Here is a 15,083-nt window from a genome sequence, read left to right on the forward strand (position 1 = left end):
ATAACAAAGTGAATCAGCTATACATATACATATATCCCCATATCTCCTCCCTCTTGCATCTCCCTCCCACCCTCCCTATCCCACCCCTCTAGGCGGTCACAAAGCACTGAGAGATCCAACTACTTTTAACAGGTTAAATAATCTTTTCTTCTTCCTTGGTATTCATCTTCTCTGCCCAGATGTGAAGGAAGAAATCCCTTGTGGTTTAATTTTTTTTTTTTTAGGATTTTTTTTTTAACATCTCAAATTCCAAATATGCTTAGTTCTTCAATCCTATTTACAGGTGCAAAGTATAGACTTTATCTATTTTACTCACTGTATCAAAAAAGCACCCTATTCACCTTAACCAGGAATCTCTCACCAGTAAGAGAAAAACAGATTCATTCATCATTTCCTCCCCAATAACATACTGCTGATTCTCCACGACATACCTTAAAGTCAAACAGTCATATGTATTTTGAATATAGTTAAAACTCTTAACTGTGTTTACATACTACTAGTTTATAAAGTCTTGGGCCAGTGGTGATAGTATTAAATGTATTCAATAGAAGTTAATGTAATGATTTCTTAATCACGAATACATTGCTTCCAACCAAAAATTCATGAAAGAACGACCTAGTTTGAGAAATAGGCTTCTTTTTAATAACAGTCATATAGATCAATATTGGTATGTTTGCCAGTACACACAATTCCATTTCACAGGATATAGGTTTTGTTTGCAATAGTGATTTGCCTTACTTAATGACAACATCTATTCTCAAAAGATATATTTATATATCTTTATCAGTAAATGGGCTTTTCAGAAAATAATATTGACACACATAATGCACAAGGATAAGCATGAGGAATTAAATAAAATAAACGATTGAACAATTCCAGAGTCAAATGATTATTACCTCCTTAGCTTAGAACTTGTTTTTTTAATATTTTGAATGACTTTATTTATAAATGACTGAAATACCCCCTACATGTAACTAATATTTTTGGTTTCTAGTTTACAATTAGTCTTCTATTTAATCTTTATTATCTAGTTTTATATATGTCTAATAACTCTTCCTGATTACAAATCTACAATTTAGTGCAATAAAATGTATATTACTAGAGCAAAAGCATGATTTTAAAATGCCCTTTCCTAAAAATTTGTATCATTTTCTCATCCATGCCACTGTTAGTGAATATTTAGGTAATGGATTATCATCTATAGCTAAGTGCTTTGGTATACCAAACATTAGCAGTGGCTAGCTAACATGATATTTAATAACCAACGAAACATAATCTATCCCACTCTATATCACAAACATATATGTATTCATTATTTTCCTGATGTTTCCACGGAACTTACAGTGGTAGAAGTAGTGTGCTCCCTTGATAAACAGCTTCTTTAGAAATAGACAAAAATAGGTGGAAAATGACACATTTGATATAGTGAGCCTGCTGTGTACTTGTTAAGACTGTAAGTATAATTACTACTGAAGTTGTAAAAAAAAAATAATAAAAATTCCTACATCCGCCCCACATCTTGTTTCTAGTTTCAAAGCAACAGATACTTGTTTGCCTCATGTTATTCATCATCACATTGTCTTTAGTCTGTTAAAAATAGTAATAGAAGTAAAGAACATTAGATACAGATGCATTAAAAACTAGAGCTTAGATCACTAAAGACCATATAACTTTCATTTCTAACAAATCAACATAAAACAGTTACTAACAAAGATATTGTTTTTAGAGATCGACAATAATCTTCAACATAAAATGTTTCCATGAAAACCTATGTAAATGTTCCCATTTTCCTGAACAAAAAGATAATATACCTAACATATCCATGTTACATTAGCTATCATACTCTGATTTCCAAGTTCTGAATGATTCAAGATAGTAATAAAAAAAAGAAATGCCTTTGCTAAGTATTTTCCTACCATATTCTTTCAAAATTCTAAGTTAATTCATTTGATACGAAGTTTCAATAGACTGCGTACCATATTTGCCAAATTCATAGCTGAGATAAAGATGACAAAAACACCTAGAAGATGAAAAGTTTCAAAGTGGTATAAAAACTATCTTTCAAGACATAATCAAAGATGTCACAAAGAAATCAAAGATTTTAGAAATGACAACACAATTCACCAAAATACTAACATATTGTAAAATATGTGCATTTCCTCTAAAATATGTAAAACCTCTAAAACCTCTAAGTTTTCCTCTAAAACCTCTGTAAAACAGACTTAGATAAAATACTTAAAATCACTATTATGAAACATGGAGAGGATATTTTATAAAACAAGCCTTCCACCTTTAAGAAAGCCACAAATTATAACTCATAAAATCAAGGTTTTAAGTGTGGCTTCAATTCAATTTTCTTAAGTATGAAATCATAGTACTTAAGTTCAGTAAAGAATAATTTTACATAGTAAAACTGCAGTACTTGGAAGTTCTACAAGACAAAATTGTGTAACATGGCTTTATTTCTGTAGGTCTTCTTTGTGTGTACAAAATCACATGGAATGTTAAGACCATAAATACTAAGCTGTTTGTAGTAAAATCCACTATTCAGACTGGGGACTGCTGCTCTTTCCTCTGATTCTTCTCCACATTTCCAGGCTCTATCATAGCAGACAATACTTATATCACTAACTTTAAGTAAAAACCTCTCAGAGTTATTTCTGACTTCAAATATCCATTTTATCACCAAATTCTATTGTCCTCTGTTACCACTTCTCCCAAATGTGCAATTTCCTTTTCATTCCTTCACCTATATCCTTATTCCTGACCCTAGACTTCTCCCCCTAAACTACTGTACCTCATTCTCATGAGAGTTTCCCTAGATTGTCTTTAATTCCACTGCCAAAGTTATCTTCTCTCATTGACATTCTGCTCGTGCCACCTACCTATCCTACCTGGGCATTCCAGGGCCTTTGCATTACATTTTTATTCTGCTCAAGAGCCTCACCCTCAGCAACATATTCATTTATAAGGTTGCCACTGACTTTCAACTCCCCTTAAAAATGTCAGTTTCTTCTTAGCCCTGGTAAATGTACCAAATTATCCCTTCAGGTAATCACATTTGCTCCTAATCCATCTGAGTATGGAATACCTTTTACATTTAGCTCTCAATCACACAAGTAATTTATTTAGACAATTTTAGCACAGTGATGACATACACTGTTTCTTTAGTTGTTTGCATACCAATGTCATCCCTACTGGACTGCAGAGACACAGATAAGGGCTGCAGCTTTCAAAGCATTCTGTACAACAGCTATCTACAATGTCACTTAACCCAGGTATGATTCACTAAATAAAACTATTATAGAAAGCTTAAATAAACAAAAAAGAAATTTTTTCTAATCTCTATGGTTTAACTTTAAAACATCTATGACCTTTCATTTCCATGGACAGTTGACATACTTTGGTTTCTATTAAGCCTCATTCTCACTACTCTAATAATTTTCAAAGCACGTCTAGAATTTAAAGTGCAAGTTGAGGGTTGATATAGGGTATATACTTTTACACCCCGCAATTAGATTCTTTGAAAATCAGCAATGTCAACTCCAAGACTTCTGAGTTACAACTGAATCTTCACACAAGGCAAGAGCTTCAGCACCAAAAGAAGAGAACAGCGCATCTTCTAATGCGGGGGGGGGGGGGGGGGGCGGGGGAGGGTCCCTTCCTGCAACTGGTTTAGACTAGTTTCTCTATCTCAGGGGCTTTCAATTAGGAAAATTCAATAAATCACCAACAACATCTGGAAACAATATCAGAGAAAGGCGACCCAGTTACTTAAAAGACAGGAAGGGGTACCATGTAAATCTTTTTCATAAAACTCAGCAGCGAAATTAAGCTTTGCATTTTTATCTTACCAAGAGAGATTTTTTCTACCTAATAATAAAAGCAAGTTTCATTCAATTTAGTTCCTTCTCGAGCACCGTCTCAACCTGTCAGAACTTGACAAGGGAAAAAAAATTTAAAAGTCTGTGTGTGTGTGTGTGTGTGTGTGTGTGTGTGTGTGTGTGTGTGGGGGGGGGGGGGGGGGGGGGGGGGCGGGAGGTGGGAGGAGAACACCAGGATTCCCGTCTACCTCGCTTCTTTTTCCGAAATCAGCAAGTCCTGGATTTCCTTCACTCCGAACTAAGCCCTCAGGTTCCAAATATAGTTCTTTAACCCCCACCTCGCCACTCAATTACACAGAAACCTTACCAACTACAGAACCACAGCAGAAACCCCTACAAATCGGCTTGCTATTCATCTCGGAAGTCATGCCCTGCAGCAACTGCCTGTCGCCGAACTGAGGGATATTACCCAAATACAGCGCAACGGAATCAGACATGCAGAGCACACACGGCTTCCGCGAGGAAGGGAAACGCGACCCGGGAAAAGTGCGCTCCTCACAAGCCTCAGGACCATCCGGGCGCGGGGTGGTCCCAGAAGGGAGGGGAACAGAGGAGCCCGAGTGGGGGAATCCTTCCCTCTCAAGTAAAAAGGGCTGGATCCCCCCCGCCGCAGATAACAGCTTGTCCCTCTAAGAAAACGAAGAGGCGGGCAGAGGGCCCTTTGCTTGGGAAGGCGGAATGCAAACACTTTCCGAGGTCCGGGTGCAAGCCGATCCCCCACCTCCCGGGGGAGACGAGGGGTGTCCCGTGGGTGGCTGAGGGAATTCCCGGCTCGCGAGGGGCAGCCGGAGGCGGAGCAGAGTTCTGCCTAACGAACAACCGTGTCGGCTCCGGCCGGTGCCCCGCGAAAGCACGGCTAGAGCAGAGCGGGGCCGCCCGGGTTGGGGGAAGGGAGAGGAGGGAGGGGGTGGAAATGGGATTCCCCCCTCTCTGGGACCAGCAGTAGCGGAGGAAGCGCGCGGGCCAGCCGAGAGCGGCGTGCTTCAGCCTGCGGAGCCGGGATCCCGCCGCCTGCACTGGCAGCAAGGAGCCCCGCAGCGGCCGCCGCACCGACCCCTCTGTCCCCAGGGGCCCAGGACTTCGGCTGCGAAGGCACTGGGACCTGACATCCCACGGGGTCGGCCCCAGCTCCCGGGGGACCCCGCGGGAACACCCCAACCTCCAGCAGTTCTCAACGGTTGTAATACGTCCGCCCCCCCCACCCCAGTCCCCTTCCTCAGCCTTCCCTCCTCCCGAGGCCACAGAGAAGGGTCACCACAGGCGAGAAGCCTGAGGCAAGCCGGGGACAGCAGCCGCGGCGGTTCTGGACCTCCTCCCCCGGTTACCTGTGAGGACTCCGACCCGAATTTGATGGTCGTGGTTAGTGAGGATCATTCCCTCGGTCGCCATGTTTCCCAGCGCAGTCACCGCACTGACGGGAGCCGGGAAAAGCCAGAGCCCGGAGCGCGCGGGCCGGGAGCGCGCTCGCCTCGGAAAGCGCGAGAGCGCCCGGGAAGCGCGAGGCGAGTGCTCGGCGGCCTGCGCAAGCGAGAGGCCGGGCCCGGAGGGCGCGAGTCCGCGGGGGGGACTAGGCGGAGTCAGGGCGCGCGACCCCGAGTCCGGGTCCAAGACAGCGAGCTGCGGGTGGGTTACGCGGTGGCTGCTGAGGGAGAGCGCGCGGAGGCGTAGGAGCGAGGCGGGAGAGACTCTTGTCGCTTTGCGGAGCGCGAGACCCAGGGCCGCTGGACGGCAGGAGACTGAGGGGAAAGGAGAGCACAAGCTCGGGAGGTCGCGGGGGCGTACTCGGGGACAGGGGCGGAGCTACACCGAGAATCGTGGAACTCGTGGAGAGTGAGGGGAGGAGTAAGAGCTCGATTGCCGAGTGCTGGGAGCGGGAAGGAGCCGGCGCAGCCCGAGCAGGACCGGGGAACGCTCCTGGGCGCGCGAGTAGCGCGGGATTGGTTGGGAGAACGCGTGTGCGCGCGAGACATGAACGCTGCCTCAGCCGAGCTCCAGACAGAAGCAATCCCCTGCCGAGCCTGGCGTTTGTCAGCTACTCCGGCCGGCTCTTGGGGCGGCAAAGCAGGTCTCCCGAGGGGAAGAGGAAAGGCGCCAGGGACCCTGGAGGTGCCTTACAAAGCTGCGTGGGTGGCAGAACCGCAGCTGCTGTGACAGCCCGAGGTTGGCGAAGGAGGAGGTATCCTATCCTGCCTTATCTTCCCGCTTGCTTTTAAGTCGGCTCGCCCTACCGTAGGATTTCCCAACTCCAAGTCTGTACCTTCAGGAGGATCCTCACTAGCGAAGCTTAGGAGCCTGCGGCAGAGCATCTTGAGGAGAGATAGCTGGCTTCTCTTTCTCCCACTGTCCCATGGCTTTGTGGCATCAGGCTTCTTCGCTAAAGGCTCTGCTTTTAGGTGAAAAGCACCGATCTTAGAGAATGAGATTAGAGAATGTTCCTCCCCCCTGAGCCACAATCACAAACCTGGAAATAGAACCCCGGTGGTGGCAATTTTCATTTCAGTATTTGTGGGATATGAGGTTACCATGAAAATAGCTTTTGTTGCCACTTATCTTCATGTGTCTTTCATAAAGAGTGATATGAATCACCTGTGGCTATTTCACATGGGTTTCTTAGTTCCCTTCTTTCTAGCCCTTTCAACTTCTGAATAAAAAACATTATATACACACACATGTATATGTATGTTTTTTTTCTTCTCAGTTTTGGTAAAACCGGGAAGCATAAAAATGAAAAGCAAAGTGTCAAAAAAAATGTATAATCATCAACATTTGTATACAATTAAAATCTCAGTTTGATGGTTATAAGTTTTATTGTGCCAACTAGAACGTGGACTTACACTCTAACTGAAGATTCACATTGTTATGTATTTCATTTTAAATAATGGGAGTACAAAGGGGATGATGGGTGGAATTGAGGTGGGAGAAAATTAATTAGTAAAATTTCTTTTGAGTATGTGTATTGCTAGTATTTTTGACAGTGGATTTAAAACTGAAGCCACATCATGAACCCACCTCCTATAATAATCTATCACCATAGAGCCTGTGAGCCAATGGATTCTTAACTAGTTTCAAATGAGAGATATGTATGTGAAAGTATGTTTTCTTTATTTCAAACTAAAGATGAGCAAATGGTTGGTTACATTACCTTTCTATCTTTATTCCCTCTAGCGCCCCAAATTTGAAATGATTTTTAAATGTCTTGAATTTTCAGAGAGATAAATTCTAATCCTGCCCACTATAGGTTCTGTAACCTTAAATGAATTGGGGTCTTTTTCTTTATCCTTTATATAAGCTGGTAGATAAGCACCCTTTCAATTTAGAATATTCCGTTATTATTCATGGAAAGAAACTGGCACTTTTGTTTCACAAATAACAGAAAACAAGGGACTTTCTGTATCTATAAAAGCAGCAATGGTGAAATTCAGTAAAATTTTCATTGGGGACTTCCCTGGTGGCTCAGTGGTTAAGAATCTGCCTGCCAGTGCAGGGGACACGGGTTCGAGCCCTGGTCCGGGAAGATCCCACATGCAGCGGAGCAACTAAGCCCGTGCACCACAACTACTGAGCCTGCGCTCTAGAGCCCGGGAGCCACAACTACTGAGCCCGCGTGCTGCAACTACTGAAGCCTGTGCTTGGCAACGAGAAGTCACTGCAATGAGAAGCCCACGCACCGCAATGAAGAGTAGCCCCCACTCACTGCAACTAGAGAAAGCCCGCGCACAGCAACGAAGACCCAATGCAGCCAAAAATAAATAAATAAAAAATAAATTTATAAAAAAAATTTTAATTGGGAAGGGTGAAGATGAATTAAGCCTTTTAAAGTATATGGAGGTTAGTTTGTTAAACCTGCTAAAATTGCTGAAAAGTAGTAATGTTAATAGAATTAAACTGGACAATTATAATAGATGCTTGTCTTTCAACAGTTTTCCTCGAGTATATTCATCTCAGCTGAATTTAGGAAGCTCTAACAAAATTTACACAGGAAAAGCCTAGTGACCTTGCTGTCTAGTGGGACTTTTTGTTTTACTGCTGATTATTGAATGAATATTGCAGTATCCACATGCTTTTTAACTCCTGTTACCATGTGACATTTCTTCAGAATTCATCTGGGAATCAAGTGTTACAACAAAGAAAACTTTCTGGAAAGTAGGAAGACAGTAGCATTTCCAAAGACTGATAAATACCTCAGGAACATATTTGGGGGGGTAGAAAGTGGAAAAGTTCAGAGTTTGTATATAAAGCATTAGAAGTGCCCAGGGATTTATTCTCTCCATTCCTGAGATTTTAATAATGAAAATTGAGCTTACACTAACTGAGAACATAAAAGATGGGTAAACACTTGGCTGTCATAATGACTTTCATTATAAAGATGAAAGTCTATCAGTAGAAGTGAATTACTGAGTGAAGGACAGTTGAGTTTTTCTGGTACTGGTGTATTTACATTTAGTCCTCCTAGTACTTTAGTTTTCCTGTGGTTAATCACACTTTCAATATAAATAAGGCAAAAGTTTACTGGCTTTTCTGGGGTTAGACTCTCCTCATTAGCACTAGATGTAAGCAAGAACAGATTTGGTAATGCATTATTCTTCCACTAAGGCTTATTCTACTCTTGCCTCTTTCCCAATTGGCTAATAGCCACAACTGAGTGGATTACAAATGGGTGCAAGCAACATTTTGAATATACTTAATGCCACTGAATTGTACACTTTAAAATGATTAAAATGGTAAATTTTGTTAGGTGTATTTAGCACAATTTTTTTAAAAATGGATGTAAGGTGAAGCTCTGGTTGACTTTAACATAGTATTTTCCCCAAAGGAAGGGTGATAGAGTTAAGATGAACTTTTGACTGACTGAATCAGGCAATGTATTAGTTCCTAGGGCTGCCATAACTAAGTACCACAAACTCAGTGACTTAAAACAACAGAAATTTATTCTCTCGTGGTTCTGGAGGCCAGAAATCTAAAACCAATGTGTCAGCAAAGCCATGCTCACTCTAAAGTCTCTAGAGAAGAATTCTTCCCTTGCCTCTTTCTAGCTTCCAGTGGTTGCCTGCAATCCTTGGCGTTCCCTGGCTTACAGTTGCATCACTCAGTCTTTGCCTTTGTCTTCACATGGCCTTCTTCTCTGTGTGTATTTTTACTTGCCCTTCTTAAGGACACCAGGCATTGGATTTAGGGCCCATATTAATCCAGCATGACCTCATCTTAACTAATCACATCTCCAAAGACCCTATTTCCAAATTCCAAGGTTCTATGTGGATGTGAAATTTGAGGGGACACTATTCAACCCAGTACAGGTGGTGATAGATTATATTACTGTGTAAACATATAAATTACAAACTCAGCCTATTAGAAAAGAATGTTCAGAAGTTTCTCTAAAAGCTAGATTTAGGGACTTCCCTGGTGGTGCAGTGGTTAAGAATCCGCCTGCCAATGCTGGGGACACGGGTTCGATCCCTGGTCTGGGAAGATCCCACATGCCGCGGAGCAACGAAGCCTGTGCGCCACAACTACTGAGCCTGCGCTCTAGAGCCCATGAGCCACAACTACTGAGCCCACGAGCCACAACTACTGAAGCCCGTGTGCCTAGAGCCTGTGCTCTGCAACAAGAGAAGCCCCCATGATGAGAAGCCCGCGCACCGCAACGAAGAGTAGCCCCCGCTCTCCGCAACTAGAGAAAGCCCGCGCACAGCAACGAAGACCCAATGCAGCCAAAAATAAATAAATAAAATAAAATTTAAAAAAAAGCCTGCGCTCTAGAGCCTGCGAGCCACAACTACTGAAGCCCGCAGGCCTAGAGCCCGTGCTCCGCAACAAGAGAAGCCACCGCAATGAGAAGCCTGCACACCACAACAAAGAGCAGCCCCCGCTCAATGCAACTAGAGAAAGCCCGCGCGCAGCAACGAAGACCCAACGCAGACAAAAATAAATAAATAATTTTTAAAAAGAAATAAAAAGCTGAGATTTAGAAATTAGACACATTGTTAGAGAAAATACAGCTCTATAGAATAGAGAATACTGGGGAAATTTAAAATTTTTGACCTAAATAGCCTAATGCTTTTCCCCCAGAAGTAGTTTTCTAAATTAGAAATTTCCAAAGTCTAATAAGATAAATATAGTCAGTTCTACTAATGAAATTGACATTTTGGTTTTAGTTCTGATGCCTTTGTTATCTTTTAGTAAAGTGGAGCTGAGCCACATCAATTTCTCATGGAATTTGATGACACTTATTTGGGAACAACTAGGACAATGTTTTCCGATGTCTGCCATGTTTATTAAAATTCATTGAACTTTTCCTTCCTCGGACTTTTGATATTATATTCTGCTGCCCAGATTGCTGCTTGAATAATTTTGTGCCACAGTCCTTTGTATTTCTCCTCACACTTACTCTCTTCCTCTGAGGTCCCCAACTGGAAATCCAGATGTATGAGGATGTTTTTGGTTGCAAGTGACTGACGCTAGTTTAAGCCTGAAGGAATTCATTGGCTCATGCAGCTAGGAAGTTCAGACACGTATTGGCTTCTGTAAGCTATAATTTAGATGAGTAGTTTTCGAGTCCATCTAGGGACACCAGGAGACTCCAAGATCTTTTCAGAGGGTCTACAAAGTCAAAAGTATTTTCATACTAATACTAAGTCATTATGTGTCTTTCTCCTCTCATTTTCTCATTAGATACAGTAGAATTTTCCAGAGGCTACGTGATGTGTAGTGATGTCATCACTCTGATAGCTAATGGAATGTGTGTTTGGATATTCTTATATTTAAAAAATTTTAATATAGTAAATACCAATAGGTATAACCTACTTAAACAAAAGCTCTTTGGAGTCCTCAATAATTTTTAAGAGCGTAAAGGGGTCCTGAGACCAAAATCTTGGAAACCACAAGTTTAGGTCATGTCTCCATCCCAAAGCACTAAGGCAAAGGCAATAGCATTTTCTAATTGGTTGGCCTCAGTCATGTGCTCACCCAGAGGATCAGGATCAGATGAACCCCTACCAAACAGACAAAGATCAAGGGAGGATGCATCTGGGTACCATATGTAAGGCTAGTGCCTTGATAGATTAGTAGTTAGTCAGAAAGGGTTTAAACTGAAATGTCAACTGAGACTTAAAACTGTTTCTGATGATAAAAAGTTGAAAAGCTGGATACTTCCATTAAGGCATCTGAATTAGCATAACAGTTGGGAAAATAAATGCATAACACCCCCCCACACACACACACACACACAAAATCTCCTATCTCTCTCTACCATTACTATAGATTTTAATCTTTTCTGAGGGCTTTAATTTATACACTTGATACCACCCACATTGTTTCATGTTAATATTCAGAAGATAGAGAAGCTCTTCCCTGTGTGTCCTGACAATTTACAAATATACAAGGTCACCACTTATTTATATGGCTGCTTACCTGATAAAAGAAGGAAACCAGAAACAAAAAAGTTTTATTTCTAAAGAAAGCACTGGTTTTTCTCCCTCCTTAATTCAAAGAAAGTGTAGACGAAAGAGGAGGAGGACAGTATTTGCTAGAAGAGGAAGGAATTATTAGATAAGGGAAAGGAGAATGAGATTTGTTAAATGGAAAAGTAACATTAAGTGTCCAGAAACTATTTAATTTCTTAAAAGGGCTCTGTCTACAAGGCCTTCAGTTTTTAGGATTCAGTATACACAAGTAAAGAAAAAATAGTCCCTGGGACTTCCTTGGTGGCACAGTGGTTAAGACTGCATGCTCCCAATGCAGGGGGACCAGCTTCGATCCCTGGTCTGGGAACTAGATCCTACATGAATGCCGCAACTAAGAGTTTGCATGCCACAACTAAGGAGTCCACGTGCCACAGCTAAGGAACCCGTGAGCTGCAACTAAGAAGCCCACCTGCTGCAACTAAGACCTGGTGCAACCAACCAAATAAATAAATAAATAAATATTTTTAATAAAGAAAAGAAAAAATAGTCCCAAACTTAACCACTGACATGGATTAAGTTTAAGTGAGCTTTTTTAAAAAATCAAAAATTATTATTATTAATTGGTTTCCATATAATCAAAGCCCACCTACCCTAGAAAAATAGTTTTGTCTCTGTAAAAGCAACAAAAAATTATTTTGTTAACCTAAGTAACCTCATTTTCTCCCAGGTTGACTAATAGTTGGAGGAAGTATGGTCGATAGGAATGTTTATACAGTAGTTTAGCTTAAAATGAACCTTCAGTAGAAGTTTGAAATGTTAGAAAGCATAAATGAATTGGTGAAGGAAGCAGAGATGATGGATTTTTCAGTTGTGCTGAAAAATCTCATTTTACCATGTAATAATTACATTTCATATTTATCTGCCTGTGTATCGCCTGCTGTGGGATTGATTGGGTGCAGAGCGTGTGTCCCTTTCCAACACAGAACCTTGTTTTCTTCCCATTTCCTAATATTTGATGACTAAATACAGAACATATAAGGCAATAGGGACTTTGAATTGCTAGCAGTGCAGGCTACTCCCAAGGTACCAGAGGGGCTGTTAGAAATTTGCCTTGGCATGTAACAGCTTGCAGAAGCCTCTGCCTATAAAAGGAGACACCAGCTAACGTGGCCAGAGTTCACACAAACAATATTAAAGCTGGATTTTTCTGCCTGGATCTAAAAGAGTAAGGCAAGATGTTGCATACTGTCCCTTGTCCCCTTTGATGTCTGCAATTCTAGATTAAAGATGAAAATAGCAGACTGTTGTTGTTGGCCTTATTTCATTTAGGAAAGAAGTGTGACAAACATTACAAATCACTTTGTGGTCGTTGCAAAAAAGCAAATTTTGGGGGTGAAATGTTAGCAAATATTCTTTGAATAGCTAGAATGTCAAGGTAAAATAAATGAGATAAGCCACAAAAATAGTACTACCCAATATTATGGTTATTAAATGTTTTGCTGATGGGATAGAGTTTTCCTCAGTTGAACTTAAAATTGAAAAGTATCTCCCAAGTACAGTCAAGAGTATCAGTGATTTTATTCTCAGAGAAACATAACTGGAATATTATGAGTATAAATAAAATTGTAATGTTTCAGTGCCATAAATATTTTGATTACTAATTCAGTTTTGCTAATAATTTGATTCTGAGTTGGGAATGCCCTAAATATAGACATATTCCAACCACATTGGAAGGAACAGCCCTCCCTGTAATTTAAACTAATATTGGATTTATCAGTGATTCTCTTGGGAGTTTGGGTATCTCGAATGAGTCTCTGATCTGTTGGGTAAGTTGACTGAATAAATTTGTACCCACAAAGCTGAGATCCATATTCTGGACTTATCAAAATGCAGACACCCAGGCATAGCCAGCCAATCTAACTGATAACTTTGCACTGCCATATAGGTGAAAGTCAGAATCCAATGTGAAGTCTTAAAGACAGTAGAATAAAAGGCTATAATACTTCAGTTTTGTGCTTTGAAGAAATTGAAAGATTTGGAACATTTGAGGGAAAGGTGATAAGCCTAATAATAACATACAATTTCAGTAGTTTAGAGATGACAAATGATTCACTTTTTAAGAAGTTATACATCTCTGCTAGCAAGTGAATTGTTTATTTCATGCTTTGGTTAACAAAAAAAAATGGGAAAAAAGGTCAGATACTCATCTAAACCCATTTCAATGGTAAAAACAAACAAAAAACATGATTTTAAAACTTTTGAATGATGTTCTTTTAATTCAATTTTTAAAATGGGAATCAAAGGCCTTGTGATTAAACGATGTAGTCCAGATAGTCAGTGGTACAATCAGATTTTATATTCCTGATTTTTGTTCTCATTGCTCTGTCTAATCCAATTGACTTGGAAAATCTTTCAGGACTGCTAAAGCACAGAGGGCCTAGATGAGAACAGATGTGGCTTTCTTGAAACAGAATGTGGACTACACACTCAGCTAACTCAGTTGATAGAACATGAAACTAATTGCCTTAGGACTGCAGAGCCTGTTATTTTTGTGGTCAAGAGAGGAAAGATGTGAGTTAAATTGGAATATGAATTGGCAGTAATAATACCAGGCTCTGGTAATTAGCTTAACTGTTACTGTGGGACAGTAACATGTGGGACTTTGGACACCCTTTCAACATATCTGAACTTCAGTGTCCTCTTCTGTAAAGTGATGGAGATTTATACTTGTTTAAAGGCCCATCTAATGCCCAAATTCTATGATTTCCTGTAAAATTTTCCAGTCTGAAAGTACATTTTAAAAAATCCACCTTTTAAAGCAACCTTTAAAAATGTAAATTGACCTTGGGAGAGGGAAGATTTTTACTTAGTTGTCTTACTTTACTCATTACACCATACAAGGGATTCCTACAGGTCATGAAGTGTTTTGTAACAAATCAACTTTCCTCATATTGACATGAGATAGGAAATTAATGACAACTTAATTAAAGAAAAGATCTGAAGATCTCAGGGACTACAGTATGATCCAGTGGTATCATACTGACACAAGACAGGGTGTCAATAGACCTGGGACTTTGGAATTAACTTTCTGTGGCCTTATGCCATACCTGAGGCTCTATCAAATCCCAGGTACTGTGTTAGGTGATCAAAATGAAAAGATGAAGAAGACACAGTCCTGGGCCTCAAAGAGCTCACAATTTGGTAAGGGAGATCAATAGCTGGGTAAATAAACAATTGCAAGATAGTTCGCTAAGTGCTATGGTAGATGTAAGGTAGCCTGAACAATGATTCTGAAACCTGGCTGCACATAAGAATTTCCTGGGGACCTTTTTAAAAAATACAGATGCTTTTGCCCTCTCTCTCAGAGATCATAATTTTTTTAAAAAATTTTATCTATTTTTGGCTGCGTTGGGTCTTCATTGCTGCAAGCGGGCTTTCTCTGGGTGCGGTGAGCGGGGGCTACTCTTTGCTGTGGTGCGCGGGCAGGCTTCTCATTGCGATGGCTTCTCTTGTTGCAGAGCACAGGCTCTAGGCACGTGGGCTTCAGTAGTTGCAGCACGCGGGCTTCAGTAGTTGTGGCTCGCAGGCCCTAGAGTGCAGGATCAGTAGTTGTGGCACACGGGCTTAGTTGCTCCATGGCATGTGGGATCTTCCCGGACCAGGGATTGAACCTATGTCCCCTACACTGGCAGGCGGATTCTTAACCACTGCGCCACCAGAGAAATCCCTCAGAGATCATAATTTACATGATCTGGAGAGGGGCTTAGTGAATTGGTGTTTTTAAAAGCTCCCAAGGATA

The 15,083-nt window shown here is 41.1% G+C and overlaps 1 protein-coding gene across 2 annotated transcripts in view; it reads right to left on the bottom strand.

The window, feature by feature from the left end:
• The window catches only part of GPHN (gephyrin), a 632,089-nt gene extending 626,337 nt beyond the window's left edge, over positions 1-5,752 (bottom strand). The window contains exon 1 of one of the 2 annotated variants that reach the window (XM_068543944.1): positions 5,210-5,752. In XM_068543944.1, the coding sequence (XP_068400045.1) occupies positions 5,210-5,273 (64 nt within the window). In that variant the 5' untranslated portion in view covers positions 5,274-5,752. The remainder of the gene's footprint in view (positions 1-5,209) is intronic. The other variant, XM_068543950.1, reaches the window with a different exon arrangement.
• Between the last annotated feature and the right edge of the window lie 9,331 nt (positions 5,753-15,083).

This window comes from Eschrichtius robustus, chromosome 1 (assembly GCF_028021215.1).
Source record: "Eschrichtius robustus isolate mEscRob2 chromosome 1, mEscRob2.pri, whole genome shotgun sequence".
Classification (NCBI taxonomy): domain Eukaryota; kingdom Metazoa; phylum Chordata; class Mammalia; order Artiodactyla; family Eschrichtiidae; genus Eschrichtius; species Eschrichtius robustus.